At 42.5% G+C, this 15,727-nt stretch overlaps 1 protein-coding gene across 1 annotated transcript in view; it reads right to left on the reverse strand.

Annotated features, from left to right (window-relative positions):
- LOC123343821 (tropomodulin-2) overlaps nucleotides 1–15,727 on the reverse strand; it is a 70,031-nt gene that overhangs the window by 25,627 nt on the left and 28,677 nt on the right. The window contains exons 2-3 of the mRNA XM_044979251.1: nucleotides 10,639–10,846; nucleotides 6,149–6,305 (exon numbers count right to left, since the gene is read on the reverse strand). Of these exons, the coding sequence (XP_044835186.1) occupies nucleotides 6,149–6,305; nucleotides 10,639–10,764 (283 nt within the window). The 5' untranslated portion in view covers nucleotides 10,765–10,846. The remainder of the gene's footprint in view (nucleotides 1–6,148; nucleotides 6,306–10,638; nucleotides 10,847–15,727) is intronic.

Here is a 15,727-nt window from a genome sequence, read left to right on the forward strand (position 1 = left end):
AAGTCATATGGAGAATTTAGCTGCCAGACTCTACCACGTCTCTACTGAGCATGCGCAAACTAAGATTTTCAGAGGCTTATAACTCAGGCAAATTTTCATGGGAATCACAAAAGGCTCAGCCCTGACACCAGGGTGACACTCACCATACAATTTTAAACCCCTGCTCTAAAACATGGAGACTCAACTAAATGGCTGGGAAAATGTACTTTGGAGCGACAAAACAATATCTCCCCCCTTCTCCCAATGTTGTTCTTGGCAACAGCTAGACCACTTTAGCTGAAACTTTCAAAAAAAAATCAGCCTGGAGTAGACACTCAGCATGGATATTTCAGCCTGAGCAGTATAAATTTGGCCAAGTTGTAAGTAACTGAAAACAGGGTCTTATAATGGAAACTGTTGGGCAACCCTAACTATAGGCTTCACCGCTAACAATATTGTAAGGGAGTCTATGCTAGAGGTTACAGTCAACTCTGAACATAAGTCTTAAAGCTCCAAAAAGCCTGAAGAAGCTGACAACATTTCAGACAAAGCAGCCAACAGTATTTTAGCTTTGGAGAGTAAAAACTGACTTTTGTTTATCATCCCAAAACAAAATAAATAAGAATGTCTTTCCAAACAAAACCTTCCACCAGCCAGAATCTCCTATTAAAATACTTAAACTTTTCACATGTATCAGCTGTTTGATATTTTAGTTAGGTTTCTCCTCCCGAAGGCTATGTATAACCCTTAAACCTGACTCCATTATCAGAAAAGCACCTAGGGTTGGGAAAAATGCCCATATTCATTCTGAAAATGACTCTCATTTTTATTGCTGAACGCTGACAGTATTCTTGGCACTATGAGTACATGAAAGATCGATGGTCTCTTCTTGTGGATAGGGGGGCTGATGACAACAGCTTGGTGAAAAAAGCTCTTGTTTAGTCATTATTTTCCTTCTTTTTTCTTTTGTTTTTCAGCTGATTGAAAAAATGTTCACATTTAGTCACATACAAAGAGTGTGGATTTCCCCTTCCCTTCCCAGCACTAGTCCTCCTGGGTCTGATCCGTTGGAGTCTTTCCACTGACTCTGATGGGAGCTGGATCAGACCCAATATTAAATTGTTTGGCAAGGAGCGGGAGATACTATAGAAAACAAGGATAATGCTGCAGGACTGACTGGAAACAGCAATACTGGATGCAGGCAAGGATGTACCCAACTTTTACTACTTACATTCTAAATTTGAATGGTCATATCTTAAAATGTTTAATAACTGGGTTATTTTTCAGTTACTGTTTGTTAGTGTCACATAGGGCCAACCTCTGCAAGGGGAGCAGAAGGGGAAATGTTGTTAATAATAAATAAATCTGTATTCTGGTAGCACCAAGAGACCTCAAATAAGGTCAGGGCTCCAACAGGCTAGGTATTGTATATACACATAGTAAGAGAGATCCCCTGCTGCGAGGAGTGTGTAGTCTAAACAAAGGTAGAGAGAAAGGTAGGATTATTGTACTTCTTTTAGATACAGGAGATGTGGGGGGGAAGAAAGATGACATGACTTGTGCAGTCTGTGGCAGAGCCGAGAACTGAACCCAGGTTACTTGATTGCCAGTCAAGTGGCAGAGCCACAAGATCATCCTTTCCATTCCTGAACCTTGTTGAGTTTTAGCCACAATACAGCCCCTACATAGTCTCATTCCTGCGTCCTCCCAAAAGATTCCTTTTTAATATGATTGCGCCTATGTAGTATCATCGTCAGTGTTTAACATTTTGGGACTTAATCCTGCCTTTCCTGGGCACCAAACTCTCATTAACTTACAAGTGATGCAGGGACAGGCCCCATAATTGTACAAACATGGCTGACAATTGATCCAGCTGTATTTATATAATGTAGTGGGTCAGCAGGCGTATCTCCTGAACTGGAGTTTATTGCCTCTGATATAAGAATTGCTAGAGCATCTGTTACAGAGAGGAGCTAGTCCAAAAACCTACAAAGGAAACATTCCAGATTGCCATTCCCTGTGGCTACACAAATCAGACGTATCTCCCACCATCTCACTGCTGCTCAACAGTAATGGACCCCCTGCTAGTGAGATGGCCAGACTAAAAAGGTGTGTTTCACATCAGCTCTTGAAAGTCACCAAACCTCTGCTTTGGCAGCCTGCAAGGGGGAGCAAATTCCAAAGATGAGGAACCTACAAAAGCAGTGCCCATTTTCTACACTCTTAGGCTCCAATCTGGGGACAGACAACCAGTACCATTTGGACAATGATAACTGCTACCATGGAGCATATGCGGAGATGTGGTCTCTGTGGCAACTGAATTCTTGGCCATCTAGGGTGCAATCCTCAAAGGTGCTGAATACTTGAACCCTTATGCAGTAAAGCACTGAAGCATGCACTTAACTTTATGCACATGAGCAATCCCATTCAAATCAATGAGATGACTCACGTGCTTAAAATTAAGCACATGCTTAAGTGCTTTGCTGAACTGGGCGCAGAGCACTCAACATTTTACAGGATTGACCCTTTAGTTCCTTAAAGCAATTAATGTAGCAAGTTCACAAGCTAACCTATGGCAGAGGCCCAAAACTATAACGCAAGCCATACGCGCTGTTGTTTTTGCCAAATTCTGCAAGTCCCACATAACATGATTACAATAAGCTACAAGGCAACTCTCCATACCCTTAAGTCCGCTTTGAGCTAGTGTTTAATACTTCCTGTGTTCTGACTCCTCTGAATGTCTCCCCATTAGCTTTGGAATTTGTTTTGGCTTGTTGTGTCGCATAATCAAAACCTTATGGCAGTGTTAAACATATAAGAACCAATGCAGGCAACTACATTTCATCTTTCAGCTATCTGGTTGATGCTGGATGCTTCTTTGTCAAGAACTCCCTGATGAAAAGCTAACAAAAGAAGGCAGAAACACTGAATAAGGAAAAATGATGGACCACAAACTCTTCGAGGAGAAGGGGGAGGAGCTGGATTTTAAAATACATCTCCTTTTTCTTTTCAGCTTGCCACAGACTTTCCATGGCAGGATATGCTTTGCATCACGCCCATAGCAACATGTAGAAATGTCACTTAGCAAGTGGAATGCTTCCTCCAAAAGTTAATCTTGAAAGAATATATTTCCTAGTGGAAGACAAATAGCAAAGTGCAAAATAGTGACAAAACCTTAAACAAAGCCTGATGCACTTGAATCCCACTGACATACAGACATTCCTCAAAGGGGAATTGTGCTGGATGGCATATTGGCTTCTGTGCCTTCCGTTTCTAATTTTCCAGAACAGGAGATCCAAGATCTTAATTTTTAATTAACAGGGTACCCTTAAAATTAAGATGAAATTGTAGGGCCTGATTCTCATTTTCACTAATGACTCTTTATACTGCTCCAGCAGTGTAAAGGGGCCAGAAAGTGGGTCTAAATTATATGCACACCCACTTTCCAGTCCCTTTATATTGGCAGTAGAGTTTAAGGGGGCCTTAGGGCTTGTGACTTTTATTCCAGAATAGAGTGTCCCCCTGGGAAGCTCTCCTGGAACAGCCATTGCAGAATAGTTTACAGCAATAGCTATTCCAGTCAATTTCCCAATGTAGATAAGCCCCTAATGTAATTGAGAGTCTAGCCATTAATCTTTCAAAACAATCATGCCATAGTTACTTATTCAATGAGTTTTGCCAAGCTAAGTAAGTCTGAGACTAGGAACGCTGGCGCTAAGATCTACAGCCAGTCCTACTTGCTCCTGGTCCTTACACAACATTCATCAGATTTGATCAGCATCACATTAGAAAAGACTCATTTTACAGCTTGTAGAAAGCCCACAGTGCTTGTTTATGTGGTAGATGAGTGTCTCAGTAACATTTTATTGGATTCAAATTACAGACATGCACTTCAGTCAGATGACAGCACACGCAGGCTCCAGCAGTCCCAGCATGAGGGAATGATTCTTTCCTGATGTCATGCACTAAAACCAGCACACAAATTGGTGGACAAACCACCAAGTTCTCGGATGCTATGGTGCTGAACGGGACATAATTGTCATCATTGAAAAAGTTAGATAAACCTTAAAATAATCTAGGAATATAATCAGTCTTAATAAAGGAAGGCACAGATATTTTCAAGGGATTTGGCCACCAACTTCTCTGAGACTAGAGCAGAGTTCCCTGTTTAGATAATTGCCAAATAGTTACATAATGCAGTGGCCATGAGGTTTCTTTTCATACGTTTTAATCTGCTAAGGCTCACATCGGGGACTTAGTCTGGGACAAAGAGCCCAAAGGAGGGACATAAGAGAAAGCAAGGGAATAATTGCTTTAGCATAAAAACACTGGTATAACTATATTCTAATAACCCCCTGAATCAGCATTTGTGATGTACTTACTTTACACTAAATAACTAAGATAACAGCAGCTTTGTGTGCAAGAAAGGCTGAGCTGATTCTATGCTGAGGGATAGGTGAGAAGTACAGTTATTTGTGGTTTGTGTAACAGCGATGTTACTAAATCACAGAAACTGCAAATTAATAATCAGGGTTAATACAACCTGGACACGTTGAAGAATCATGTGTTTTTAAGAGTATCCAAAGAAAACCTAAAGATGAAAAACTACCCAATATCTCATTGCAGAGTGACCCAGTGGTGGACAACGCAATGATTAGCCTTACACAGAGCAAGTGCAATCCTGAGGGTCGTGTGAAATCTTGCACCTCACAGGTAGCAGTTTTTTGTGTTGTGTGTGTCAGGTGAGTATCTCATTGACTTCAATGAGCTTAGGATCAGGCCTTATGTCATTAAAATTAAAAACTGGATAAGGTGCTGGGGAAGAAAATAGGGATGACAATGTGCAATGATCTAAAATAATGCTTGTTAGAGAAATCTAGGTGTCATCGCTCTTTGAAAAGATGTTTTTATGTCCTTTTTTTTAAAAAGGAGGAACATGAAATGTAGTAATAGTAACAACACTTAGCATACAAATAGCACTTTTAGGGTGACCAGACAGCAAAATCAGAACAGAGGGTGGGGGTAATAGGCACCTATATAAGATGAAGCCCCAAATATCAGGACTGTCCCTGTAAAATTGGGACATCTGGTCACCCTAAGCACTTTCTATCTTCCAAGCACTGTTGTAAACAGTAATTAGAGCCCAATCTTGGTCCCATTAAAATCAATAATTTTGCCATTTACTTTCTTAGGGGTCAGAGTAGGTTGTTAATCATTTAGTTGTTGAGTTGGCCAGGTATTTAAGCACATGCCTAACTTTAAGCATGCTGCATTGAAATAAATGGAACTACTCACATGCTTAAAGTTAGGCACATGCTTAAGTACCTTGCTGATACTTAGGCCTTAGGCAAGTGTTAATATTATTTTCAATGTACAGATGAGGAAAATGAGGCAGTGATGTTAAAGGGACAGAGTATACTTGAAATCTAGTCAGCTGTTTAAGGAGTGAATTAAAAGTAGTTGCCACTCCTGCCTAAGTCACCTTGCCAATGTTTGGGGTTTTACAATCACTCTTTCCTGTGTTTTTAAATATTTTTCTCTCCTCTGTGGCTATCTGGCAAACCCCTATAAAAACAGGAGGAATGATGAAACTGAATGTGTGAATAGTGCTGTCAAATGTACAAAGAAACCAACTGGAAAAAGAACTGTTTGCTCTAATCTCTTTCCTTTACAGTGATCGTAGGTGTTACTTACAGCAATAGCAGGTAACTGTTATTCAGAAAGGAGTGTGATATTTGAGTTGACAGTGTCTGTTTAAGAGTCTGATCCATAACAGTATTCTAGCACATGCTTAACTGTGAGCACATGACTAGACCCGGTGAAGTCAATGGGAGTGCTTACGTGGTTTGCTGAATTAGGGGCACAGTGCCCAGCACCTGGCTGGACTGGCGCCTTCTTCCCCAAGCCCACAGAGGGAGTTGCTATAAGAACTGGGATTAGAACTCCGGAGCTGTTGGTTCCTGGTCTTGTGGGCAGGACACTAGACCACAGATAAAACTAGTGTTTTATTTGGTTTGCTTTAAAAAGTATTTTTGGCTCTAAATTTAAAGCCTATGATTTGGCCGCCGTCCACCTCCCCCTGGTTAATTTCCCTGAGAGGCCCCACAGCTGGTAATTAATATGTTCAAATACCACCTTATTGCAGGCATTGGTGAGGGTGAACCATTACCTTTCTTCTCCCCTGTAAAGGGCACAAAGTCTTCCCTGTCTTTGTGTTCCAGTGCTTGCTTCTCCAGGTATGAAAGGAGTCGATCTCTGTCGAAAGGGCCTGTGGCAGCTTTATTGGTCTGGTCTTTTTGTCGGAAGCCCGCCGGCAGAAGTGCATTCTACCAAAATATATGAGAGGCAGATACAGAATCATAAAAATGTTGGTCTGGGAGGTCCTCAAGAAGTCCTCAAGTCTCATGACAGCATGATACTGTTAACACACAGACACCTGTGGCCAGATTTTCAGATTGCATAAATTGTCATAGCTCCACTGACATCATTTAAGCTATGACGATTTACACTAGCTGAGAATCTGGCCCTTGATGAGGAAGCTTTGGGTATGTAGCATTTCATAGAATCAGGGAATCACAAAAATGTAGGGCCGGAAGGGATCTCAAGAAGCCATCAAGTCCAGACTACTGCGCTGAGGCAGGACCAGCTAAACTTAGACCATCCCTGACAGGTGTTTGTCCAACCTGCTCTTAAAAACCTCCAGTGCTGGGGACTCCACAACTTCCCTTGGATGCCTGTTCCAGAGCTTAACTATCCTTATAGTTAGAAAGTTTTTCCTAATACACCTCTACCTCGATATAATGCTGTCCTTGGGAGCCAAAAAATCTTACTGCATTATAGGCGAAACCGTGTTATATTGAACTTGCTTTGATCCCACTGGTGTGCACTAGCTCCCACCCCGCACCCCCGAGCACTGCTTTACTGCGTTATATCCAAATTCGTGTTATATCGGGTGGTGTTATATCGAGGTAGCAGTGTATCTAACTTAAATCTCCCTTGCTGCAGATCAAGCCCATTACTTTTTTTCCTATCTTCAGTGGACATAGAGAACAATCGATCACTGTCATCTTTATAACAGCCCTTTACATATTTGAAAACTTATAATTCTTATAATTATAACTCAGTCTTCTTTTCTCAGGACTAAACATGCCCTGTTTTTTTAACCTTTCCTCATAGGTCAAGTTTTCTAAATCTTTTATCATTTTTGTTGCTCTCCTCTGGCCAGGCTATCCATATATTTTCTTTTCTGAAGTGCGGCACCCAGAATTGGACACAGTACTCCAGCAGAGGCCTCACCAATGCCACGTAGAGTGGAACAATTACCTCCCATGTCCGACCATACAACACTCCTGTTAATACACCTCAGAATGGTATTAGCTTTTTTCACAACTGCATCACACTGTTGACTCATATTCAATTTGTGATCCACTATAACCCTGGATCCTTTTTAGCAGTACCATCTAGCCCAGAGGTGGGCAAACTATGGCCCGTGGGCACATCCAGCCTGCGAGACCGTCCTGTCCAGCCCCTGAGCTCCTGGCCAGGGAGACTAGCCCCACCACTGTGCAATGCTCTGGGCGGTGGGGCTGTGAGCTCCTGCAGAGCCGCGGCCTGACCCAGTGCTCTGTGTTGTGCAGTGGCGAGGCTGCCTGTCCTGGTGCTCTGGGAGGTGTGGCTATAGCGCCGACAGCCACCAGTGCTCCAGGCAGCGCAGTAAGAGGGCAGGGAGTAGGGGGGGTTGGATAGAGGGCAGGGGAGTTTGGGATGGTGGTCGGGGGCAGGGGTGTGGATAGGGATTGGGGAGGTCAGAGGGGGGGGGAACAGGGGGGTTGAATGGGGGCAGGGGTCCCGGGGGGCAGTCAGGAAGGAGATGGGGTGGCGGGAGACAGTCAGGGGCAGGGGTTCCAGGGGTAATCAGGGGACAGGGAGAAGGGGTGGTTAGATGGGACAGAGGTCCTGGGGGGAGCAGTCAGGAATGAGAGGAGGGGTTGGATGGGGCGGTGGGGAGCAGTCAGCGGCAGGGGGTCTGGGGGAAATCAGGGGGCAGGGAGCAGGGGTGTGTGGATGGGGCAGGGGTCCCGGGGGGGCTGTCAGGTAACAGGGGGGATTGGATGGGGCAGAAGTCTCGGGGGGGGCGTCAGGGGACGAGAAGCGGGCAGGGTTGGATAGGGGGTAGGGTTGGGCCATGCCTGGCTGTCTGGGGAGGCACAGCCTCCTCTAACTAGCCCTCCATACAATTTTGGAAACCCGACGTGGCCCTCAGGCCAAAAAGTTTGCCCGCCCCGATCTAGCCAGTTATTTCCCATTTTGTAGTTGTGCCTTTGATTTTTCCTTCCTAATTGTCTTTATTGAATTCCATCGTGTTGATTTCAGGCCAGCTCTCTAATTTCTCACGGTCGTTCTGAATTCTTTTCCTGTCCCCCAATGTGTTTGTAATCACTCTCAGATTGGTGTCATCTACAAATTTTTTATAGAGGCATACGCTCCACTCCATTATCCAAGTATTAATGAAAATATTGAATAGTACCAGATCCAGGACTGACCACTGCAGGACCCCACTAGATACGCCATCCCAGTTTGACAGTGAACCATTGATAACTACTCTTTGAGTACAGTCTTTCAGCCATTTGTACACTCACCTTATAGTAATTTCACATAGACTGCATTTCCCTTGTTTGCATATAAGAATGTCATGTGAGACTGCATCAAAGGCCTGTCTGAAATCAAGATATATCACATCTATTGTTACCCCTCTATCCACTAGGCCAGTAATCCTGTCAAAGAAGGAAATTAGGTTGGTTTGGCATGATTTGTTCTTGGCAATTCTGTGCTGGCTATTCCTTATAACCCTATTATCCTGTAGGTGCTCACAAACTGTAGAGAGAGTGATGCCATGTTTGTATAATGTTCTGAATTTAAACTCTGCTATAAGGTACTTTTTTTTTTTAAGTGGAGCCATTTCTTTACAGCAATGTATTGACTAGATGTAACTATTAAAATTACATTCTCAAGTACTCTCAAGTACACTGGGGGGGGGAGTCGACCTAAGATACACAACTTCAGCTACGCGAATAGCATAGCTGAAGTCAGCGTATCTTAGGTCGATTTACCTGGCCGAGAGGATGGCGGCGAGTCGACCGCTGCCGCTCCCCCGTCGACTCTGTTTCCACCTCTCGCGCGTGGTGGAGTTCCAGAGTCGACAGCAGAGTGATCGGGGATCGATTTTGGTCTAGAGTAGATGCGATAAAATCGATCCCCAATAGATCGATCACTACCCGCCGATCCGGGGGGTAATGTAGACATACCCTCAGCCAAATATCTCCTACCCCTTATTAACTGTGTTTTTTACAGTAGTGCTAAGGGACCATTGTGCAAACTCTGTAGAAATAGAGTAGTACAGTCTCTGACCTGAACAGCTGACAGTTGAAATAAACAGGACATGTGAAGGGTAGAGGAAAGAGTTAACCTCCCTCCCTTTCTAACTTTACCTACTCTTCTCGGTGTCTCTTTCTCTTTCCAATTCTCCCCTCTTTTTTTTTGTTCTTTTCTATTTCCACTCTTCTTTCTCCATTCCCCCCCCCCTTTTATCCCAGTACAGATGACTATAAGAGTCTAATATTCAGTAAATAAATTGAGTGTGCAGAAAGTACTTACTGTAAAAAATATGGTTGGTCATTGCCATTACTGGCTAATCTTCATATAGAGTGCTAAGAAACTTGAAATGATTAACCTTTTTTTGGTCATTCTTATTTTCCCTCCAGTGTGAACCAGATTTGGTCTGCTAGTTTAGAAAATAAAATCATTTCTACTGGCCAGGGAGCTGGGTTGACTGGAATGCTAGCAGTATGGAATGTCTTTGAATAATTTGTAGGGTCCTTGAAAGTATTTTCCATTTCCATTCCATTTTATCTTGTTCAACATTTGGAACCAGTATTTTCTTTTGGTGAAAACTAGCAAACTGATAGCTAAATTCCTAGGTCAATTTGAAAGCTTTGATATTATGCAAACACCCACAGTGCAAGCTTCCCAGCAACAGCCATATCAGTGACCTCAGCCCCATCTTTCTTAAAGTGAAAGGTAATCTTTTCTCCAGGTCACAGGTTTCTAAGCATACTGTGCATGCCATTTGCAAGTCTGCAACACTACCGTATTTTCTTAATGTAGAGCTCTAGAGATATGGCTGATGTATAATTGAGTGGAGATGACTAGTGTTTGGCTCAGTTAAGTCTTGGCAAAGCAAATTTTCCCCACTTAAAAAAAATTTGTAAGTTGAAAATACAGAGTCAGAATATTTCAGAAGTTCAAAAGAATGTGATGTTCAGAAACTGATGATGATGATGATTTGATTATAGCTGTGCCTAGAAGCCCTAACCAAACTAAAGCCTCATTAGGCTAGGCACTGTACAAACACATAGTAAGAGAATCTCTGTCCTGAAGAACTTACTGCCTAAATAGAGAAAAGGTAGCACAAAGACTTGCCCAATGTCAGACAGCACATCAGTGGCAGAGCGGGGAACAGAGCCACGGTCTCGGAGTTCCTAGTCTAGTGCCTTATCCTTTAGAACACGTGATCACCTCTATGTGCCTGGAATACAAGTAAGCCTCAATCTCTCTTACTTCATTTTGAAACACCAGTCCTGTTTCTGTCCCATTACCTACCTCAGGGTCAAGGTCATCAAGAACATGTTCCAGTTGTTTCAGCTCTTCCTCTGATAGTTTGCTGAGAATTTCATCTTCATTGATATTCTTATATTTTTCTAACTCCTTTCGGAATGGCAGCGACATGGCTCCTGCAGCACAGGGTCACTTAATGCTTTCCTGAGAAATTTCAACCATTCAGGAGGCAATCTTCTTGGTGTTCCACTCACTGTTAACAATAAGCGGTTGTCAGTGTCTCCTTTTACACTAGACACCTGTAGCTCAGGGGGTCACATTTGTATTTTGTTTATGGATTAATTTAAAAAAGGAAACATTTTCTCTGGCTCAGCAGTGTCAGGCTACATCTACACTTAAAGCCAAGGGTACGTTTCCAGCTCAAGCAAACGTTCACGCTAGCTCTCACCAAACTAGCATGCTAAATATAGTAGTGGAGCTGCGGGGTACCCGGGAGTATGTACCTATAGGGTCTGGGTGGGCTTGTACTCTGGATGGCTAACCCATGCAGCCATTCACCACTATCTGGGCTACTGTTTTAGGCACACTAGCTTGATGAGAGAGTGCAAATATGTCTACTTGAGCTGGGAATCACACTCCTAGCTCCAAATGTTGCCTAAGAGTAGGGACAGTACCATGCTGGCCTATGCAGCAAGTATCCTAGCAACAGGAATTAATTTAGGACAGTGGTTCCCAAACTTTAACAACCTGTGAACCCCTTTCACTAAAATATCGTGTCTTGCGAACCCCCTCCTAAAAATGAATATTTCCAGGGATTTTCTCCTTTACCTGAGTACAAATTATAAAAGCAGTGATCTTGGAAATATAAATTTGTTTTTATGACATGCTTATTACACACTATTTATTATTAATTATTTGTCATTACAGTATTTTTATTACCTTATGAAAATGGCAAAACTCTTCCAAGATCTCACTTTTGTAGCTTGTATCACTTTGAATAAGCCTGTTATAAGACAAGGTTCCTATATTTCATCAAGGAGTATCAGATGTGAAACAGCATGAAGGTATTTAAGAAGCCAACTCAAAGAGTTCCTCCTACACAAGAATTCAGGTTTTGAGCAGTCCAGGCAAACAAGGCACGTTACACCAAAGCTTAAACTTGTTCTTCATAATAATTTAAAAAACACCACTAGCTGCCTATTTAATTTTAAAAACAGCAAAAAATATCCACCTCTCTTTCCATTTCTTATAAGGAGTCTTGAAGTTTAAATCTCCTCCGTGTGATAGATATGCTTGCTTTGATCTGCTTAGCTTTCGGAAGTCCAGGGGCTCCAGGCTGCTTGCCCCGTGCTGCCCAGGGTTCCTAGGGACAGCTCTGACCGCCATTAGGGAATCTGCTCCCAAGAACCCCCTGTAACATTTTGCGAACCCCCAGGGGTTCATGAACCCCATTTTGGGAACCACTGATTTACGACATTCTTTCTGCAGCTCAGGAGCTATGTATGTGCAGCATCAAAGGGAAGCTTTGGGCATCACGTAATCAAGAACCAAGATTATCCTTCACCTGGGAGATGAATTTGTTTTATGTGGCTTCTACAGAGAAGCATCTGCTTTGTTCTCCTCGCTAAAGGGAAAATATGGTGAGTGTCATGTGACAATGGTAAAAACTCACTTTCTTCTAACACTAAACAAGAAACGTCCCTTGGCCCGCGCCGCTTCCAGCAGCTCCCATTGGCCTGGAGCAGCGAACCGCGGCCACTGGGAGCCGCGATCGGCTGAACCTGAGGACACGGCAGGTAAACAAACCGGCCCGGCCCGCCAGGGGCTTTCTCTACACAAGTGGCGTCCCAAGTCTGCGAAACACTGGAATAAGGGAAGCAATATTATCCCTAAAGCTATTCTGTCTCTTCTCAGCTTCATTGTAGAGTTTCTATCTAGGACCTTTCCCATCCCATTCTGCCTGGGTTCCTGACAGGTTTTAAGAAACAGTTCACATCTCCTCATGGTAATGTAAGCAGCTTTCCGGCACACTGGTTTATAGTCTATTTTAGACTTCTCTGCTGTCTACATTACAAATGGTGACACTTTTCAGCAAAACAAGAAATCCTGCTGAGGGAAATTGCCAATTTTAATGTAAAACATCATTTCCAAATAATTTAACTGCATTCAGACTGGGGAGACAAACACAGTAAGTCCTTAACATTTCATGAACCTTGTTTTTAAAACTCAACTGTTGTCAATTTTCAGTTGTTGCCCAGCAGATCAATAACAAAAACCAAGTCATTTATTATCATATGGCCAAAACTAATAAGATAATTCTCCTATGATTTGTATGTGGTGGCTCCAGGGGCGGCTCTAGGTATTTTGCCGCCCCAGTCCTGTGAATTCGGCAGCAGCCTGCGGGAGGTCTGCCGAAGCCGCGGGACCAGCGGACCCTCCGCAGGCATGCCGCCGAAGGCAGCCTGCCTGCCACCCTCGCGGCGACCGGCAGAGCGCCCCCCGTGGCTTGCCGCCCCAGGCACGTGGTTGGTGTGTTGGTGCCTGGAGCCGCCCCTGGATGGCTCCCTGCCTCTGTTCATTCCCTTCTTTCTAGCACTGGTAGCATGGCTCGCAATACTGCGTAAAAGCTGAAGAGGGAGCAATCTTGCTCCTCAGAACAGCAGTAATGTATGATGCATGAAGCAGTTAGTGCAGAGTCCAAAACATAATCCAGGCTCCCAGGTCCCTGCCATACCTATTAGAACGCATTGCCTCCCAAACTGAACTGTATACTAGCTGTGCAGATTACAGCTGAGATTCTTGAATGCACAAAATTCAAAATTATGGTCAGGCCACTGACATTAACTCATCAGATTTATAAAGATGAACCCTGTGGTCTTCGTGCAATTTTACATGAGAATTTGCACAGTGGTTTTTGTGTGTGCATGGTTACTATGAATGCATGTACAAAACAGACATTTGTGTGTGTGAATGCATATTTAGGCATGTCACAATTTGTGTGCCCAACTGTAGTTTGTGCACATAGAAATATGGATGCACAAAGGTGCAGAGACTTTATGAGTTTCAATTTTTGCAATTTTGTCCCATTAAGACATAAAGTAACGATCTGTACAGAAATATTGATAGGGCAACTATAACACTGAATTTTCTGCAGCAGGTCCTCTTCTGTCATAAACTGGTAAAACTCCAATGACTTGAAACCAGTTTACTCCCCCTGAGGGTCTGGTCCTTTATCTTTTATTCAGTCAAAATCCTAACCAAAGAGTCCATTTAATTATAATCACACTCTTACAATGTTCCCTTCCACCTATAGTTTTAAACTAAAAACTGAATGAGACAATTAGAACCAAAATAGAAAAGTCAATGGCAGAAAAATAGATGAGCCCAGTAAGCATTTTAAATACATCTCTTTTGGCTGTTGATCCAGTTTCTGAATAGAAGTCAATAGTCCACATGACAGAAGAGAATAATTTATAGGATAGGTTACAGATGTGAAAACTCCAGAATTATATAAACATCACATGTTAGGTCTGGACATTTAAAAAAATAATATAAAGGCAAATCTGTTAAAATATTAATAGAATTACCTTATCATCCTGCCACATGAAAGAGAACTTTTTCATTTTACTCCAACTTCCATTGCAATATAACAATATCATAAAGTCATTCCTGTCTTTAACAGTACAACATTTTTAGGGTTCCTTTAGGAGGTTTAGTAATCTTCTGACCTGTCACAAAGTTCTCAGAGTTGTAAAAACTCCTTTGTTATCAAAATCCTAATACACACAGTGAGTTTTAGAAAAGTTTATGCAAAAGTAGGAGCCAAAGAGGTTTACTGAAATCATTTGCTTTTTTTGTTGTTGTTTTTGGCTGCTGAATTCAGCATTAGCTTTACAAAAGGCTAAGCGATTCACATTGTAACCAAAATCACCTTTTAGATAATTAAAGCATTCATGCCAAATATATTATATTTACACTGTTGAGTCAAGTTCAGATGCAGCAATGTGATATATGCCATCATGTGCCAGCAATACCCCTCTGCCATGTACATTGGCCAAACTGGACAGTCTCTATGCAAAAGAATAAATGGACACAAATCTGACATCAGGAATCATAACATTCAAAAACCAGTAGGAGAACACTTCAGTCTCTCTGGTTACTCAATAACAGACCTAAAACTTCAAAAACAGACTCCAACATGAAGCTGCAGAACTGGAATTAATTTGCAAAATTGATACCATCAGATTAGGCCTGAATAAAGACTGGGCATGGTTGGGTCATTACAAAACCTAAACTTAATTTCCCCAACATTAATTTCTCCCTACTGTTACTCACACCTTCTTATCCATTGTCTGTAATGGTCCACTCTCTAACCACTTCAAAAGTTATTTTTCCTCCCTTGGTATCCTGCTGTTAATTGATTTAGCTCATTAGACCGACCTCACACTTGGTAAAGCAACCCCCATCCTTTCATGTATTTATACCTGCTCCTGTATTTTTCACTTCATGCATCTGATGAAGTGGGTTCTAGCCCACGAAAGCTTGTGCCCAAATAATTTGTTAGTCTCTAAGGTGCCACAAGGACTCCTTTTTGTTTTCACAGCACTTCTGTTACACAGACTGCAAAGAGCCTTCTAAAAGTTTCTTTGGTTAAACTCATTAAACTCCTAGCACTCTAGCTAGCAGTCATTACTTGGGATGAAAAACTTCTTTAAGGAGATTACAGCTTTTTAAAACTGTATTTAGTGGTTTAAAGGCTGATTTCATTAGAGTTTAATCATGTCCCTGGGAAAGACAGAGTTGTAATCCAGAGGTTGGAGTATTTTATCAGATAGAGTTAGGGAAATGATTGCTTTGAGGAACAAAACCAGCTACAACTGCTGAGGTCCCAGAGCCTTTATCTTTCTGAGTAGTACACATTTGTACCTCAGATTGGACTGGATTGTGTGACCCTTATTCATTTTGGTGAAGATTTGGCATCTTTGTTGATAGACTCAGCCAAGAGTATAATTAAACCTCACCACCGCCTACCACCCATCAACACAACTCTTTGCAGTCCATCACCACACCTCCACTTGTCCACCTCTCACCAGTGGAGGCTGTCCATCCACCTCAGGATTGAGGTGCATTGGCA

The sequence above is a fragment of the Mauremys mutica genome, chromosome 11 (assembly GCF_020497125.1).
Source record: "Mauremys mutica isolate MM-2020 ecotype Southern chromosome 11, ASM2049712v1, whole genome shotgun sequence".
In the NCBI taxonomy this organism is placed as follows: domain Eukaryota; kingdom Metazoa; phylum Chordata; order Testudines; family Geoemydidae; genus Mauremys; species Mauremys mutica.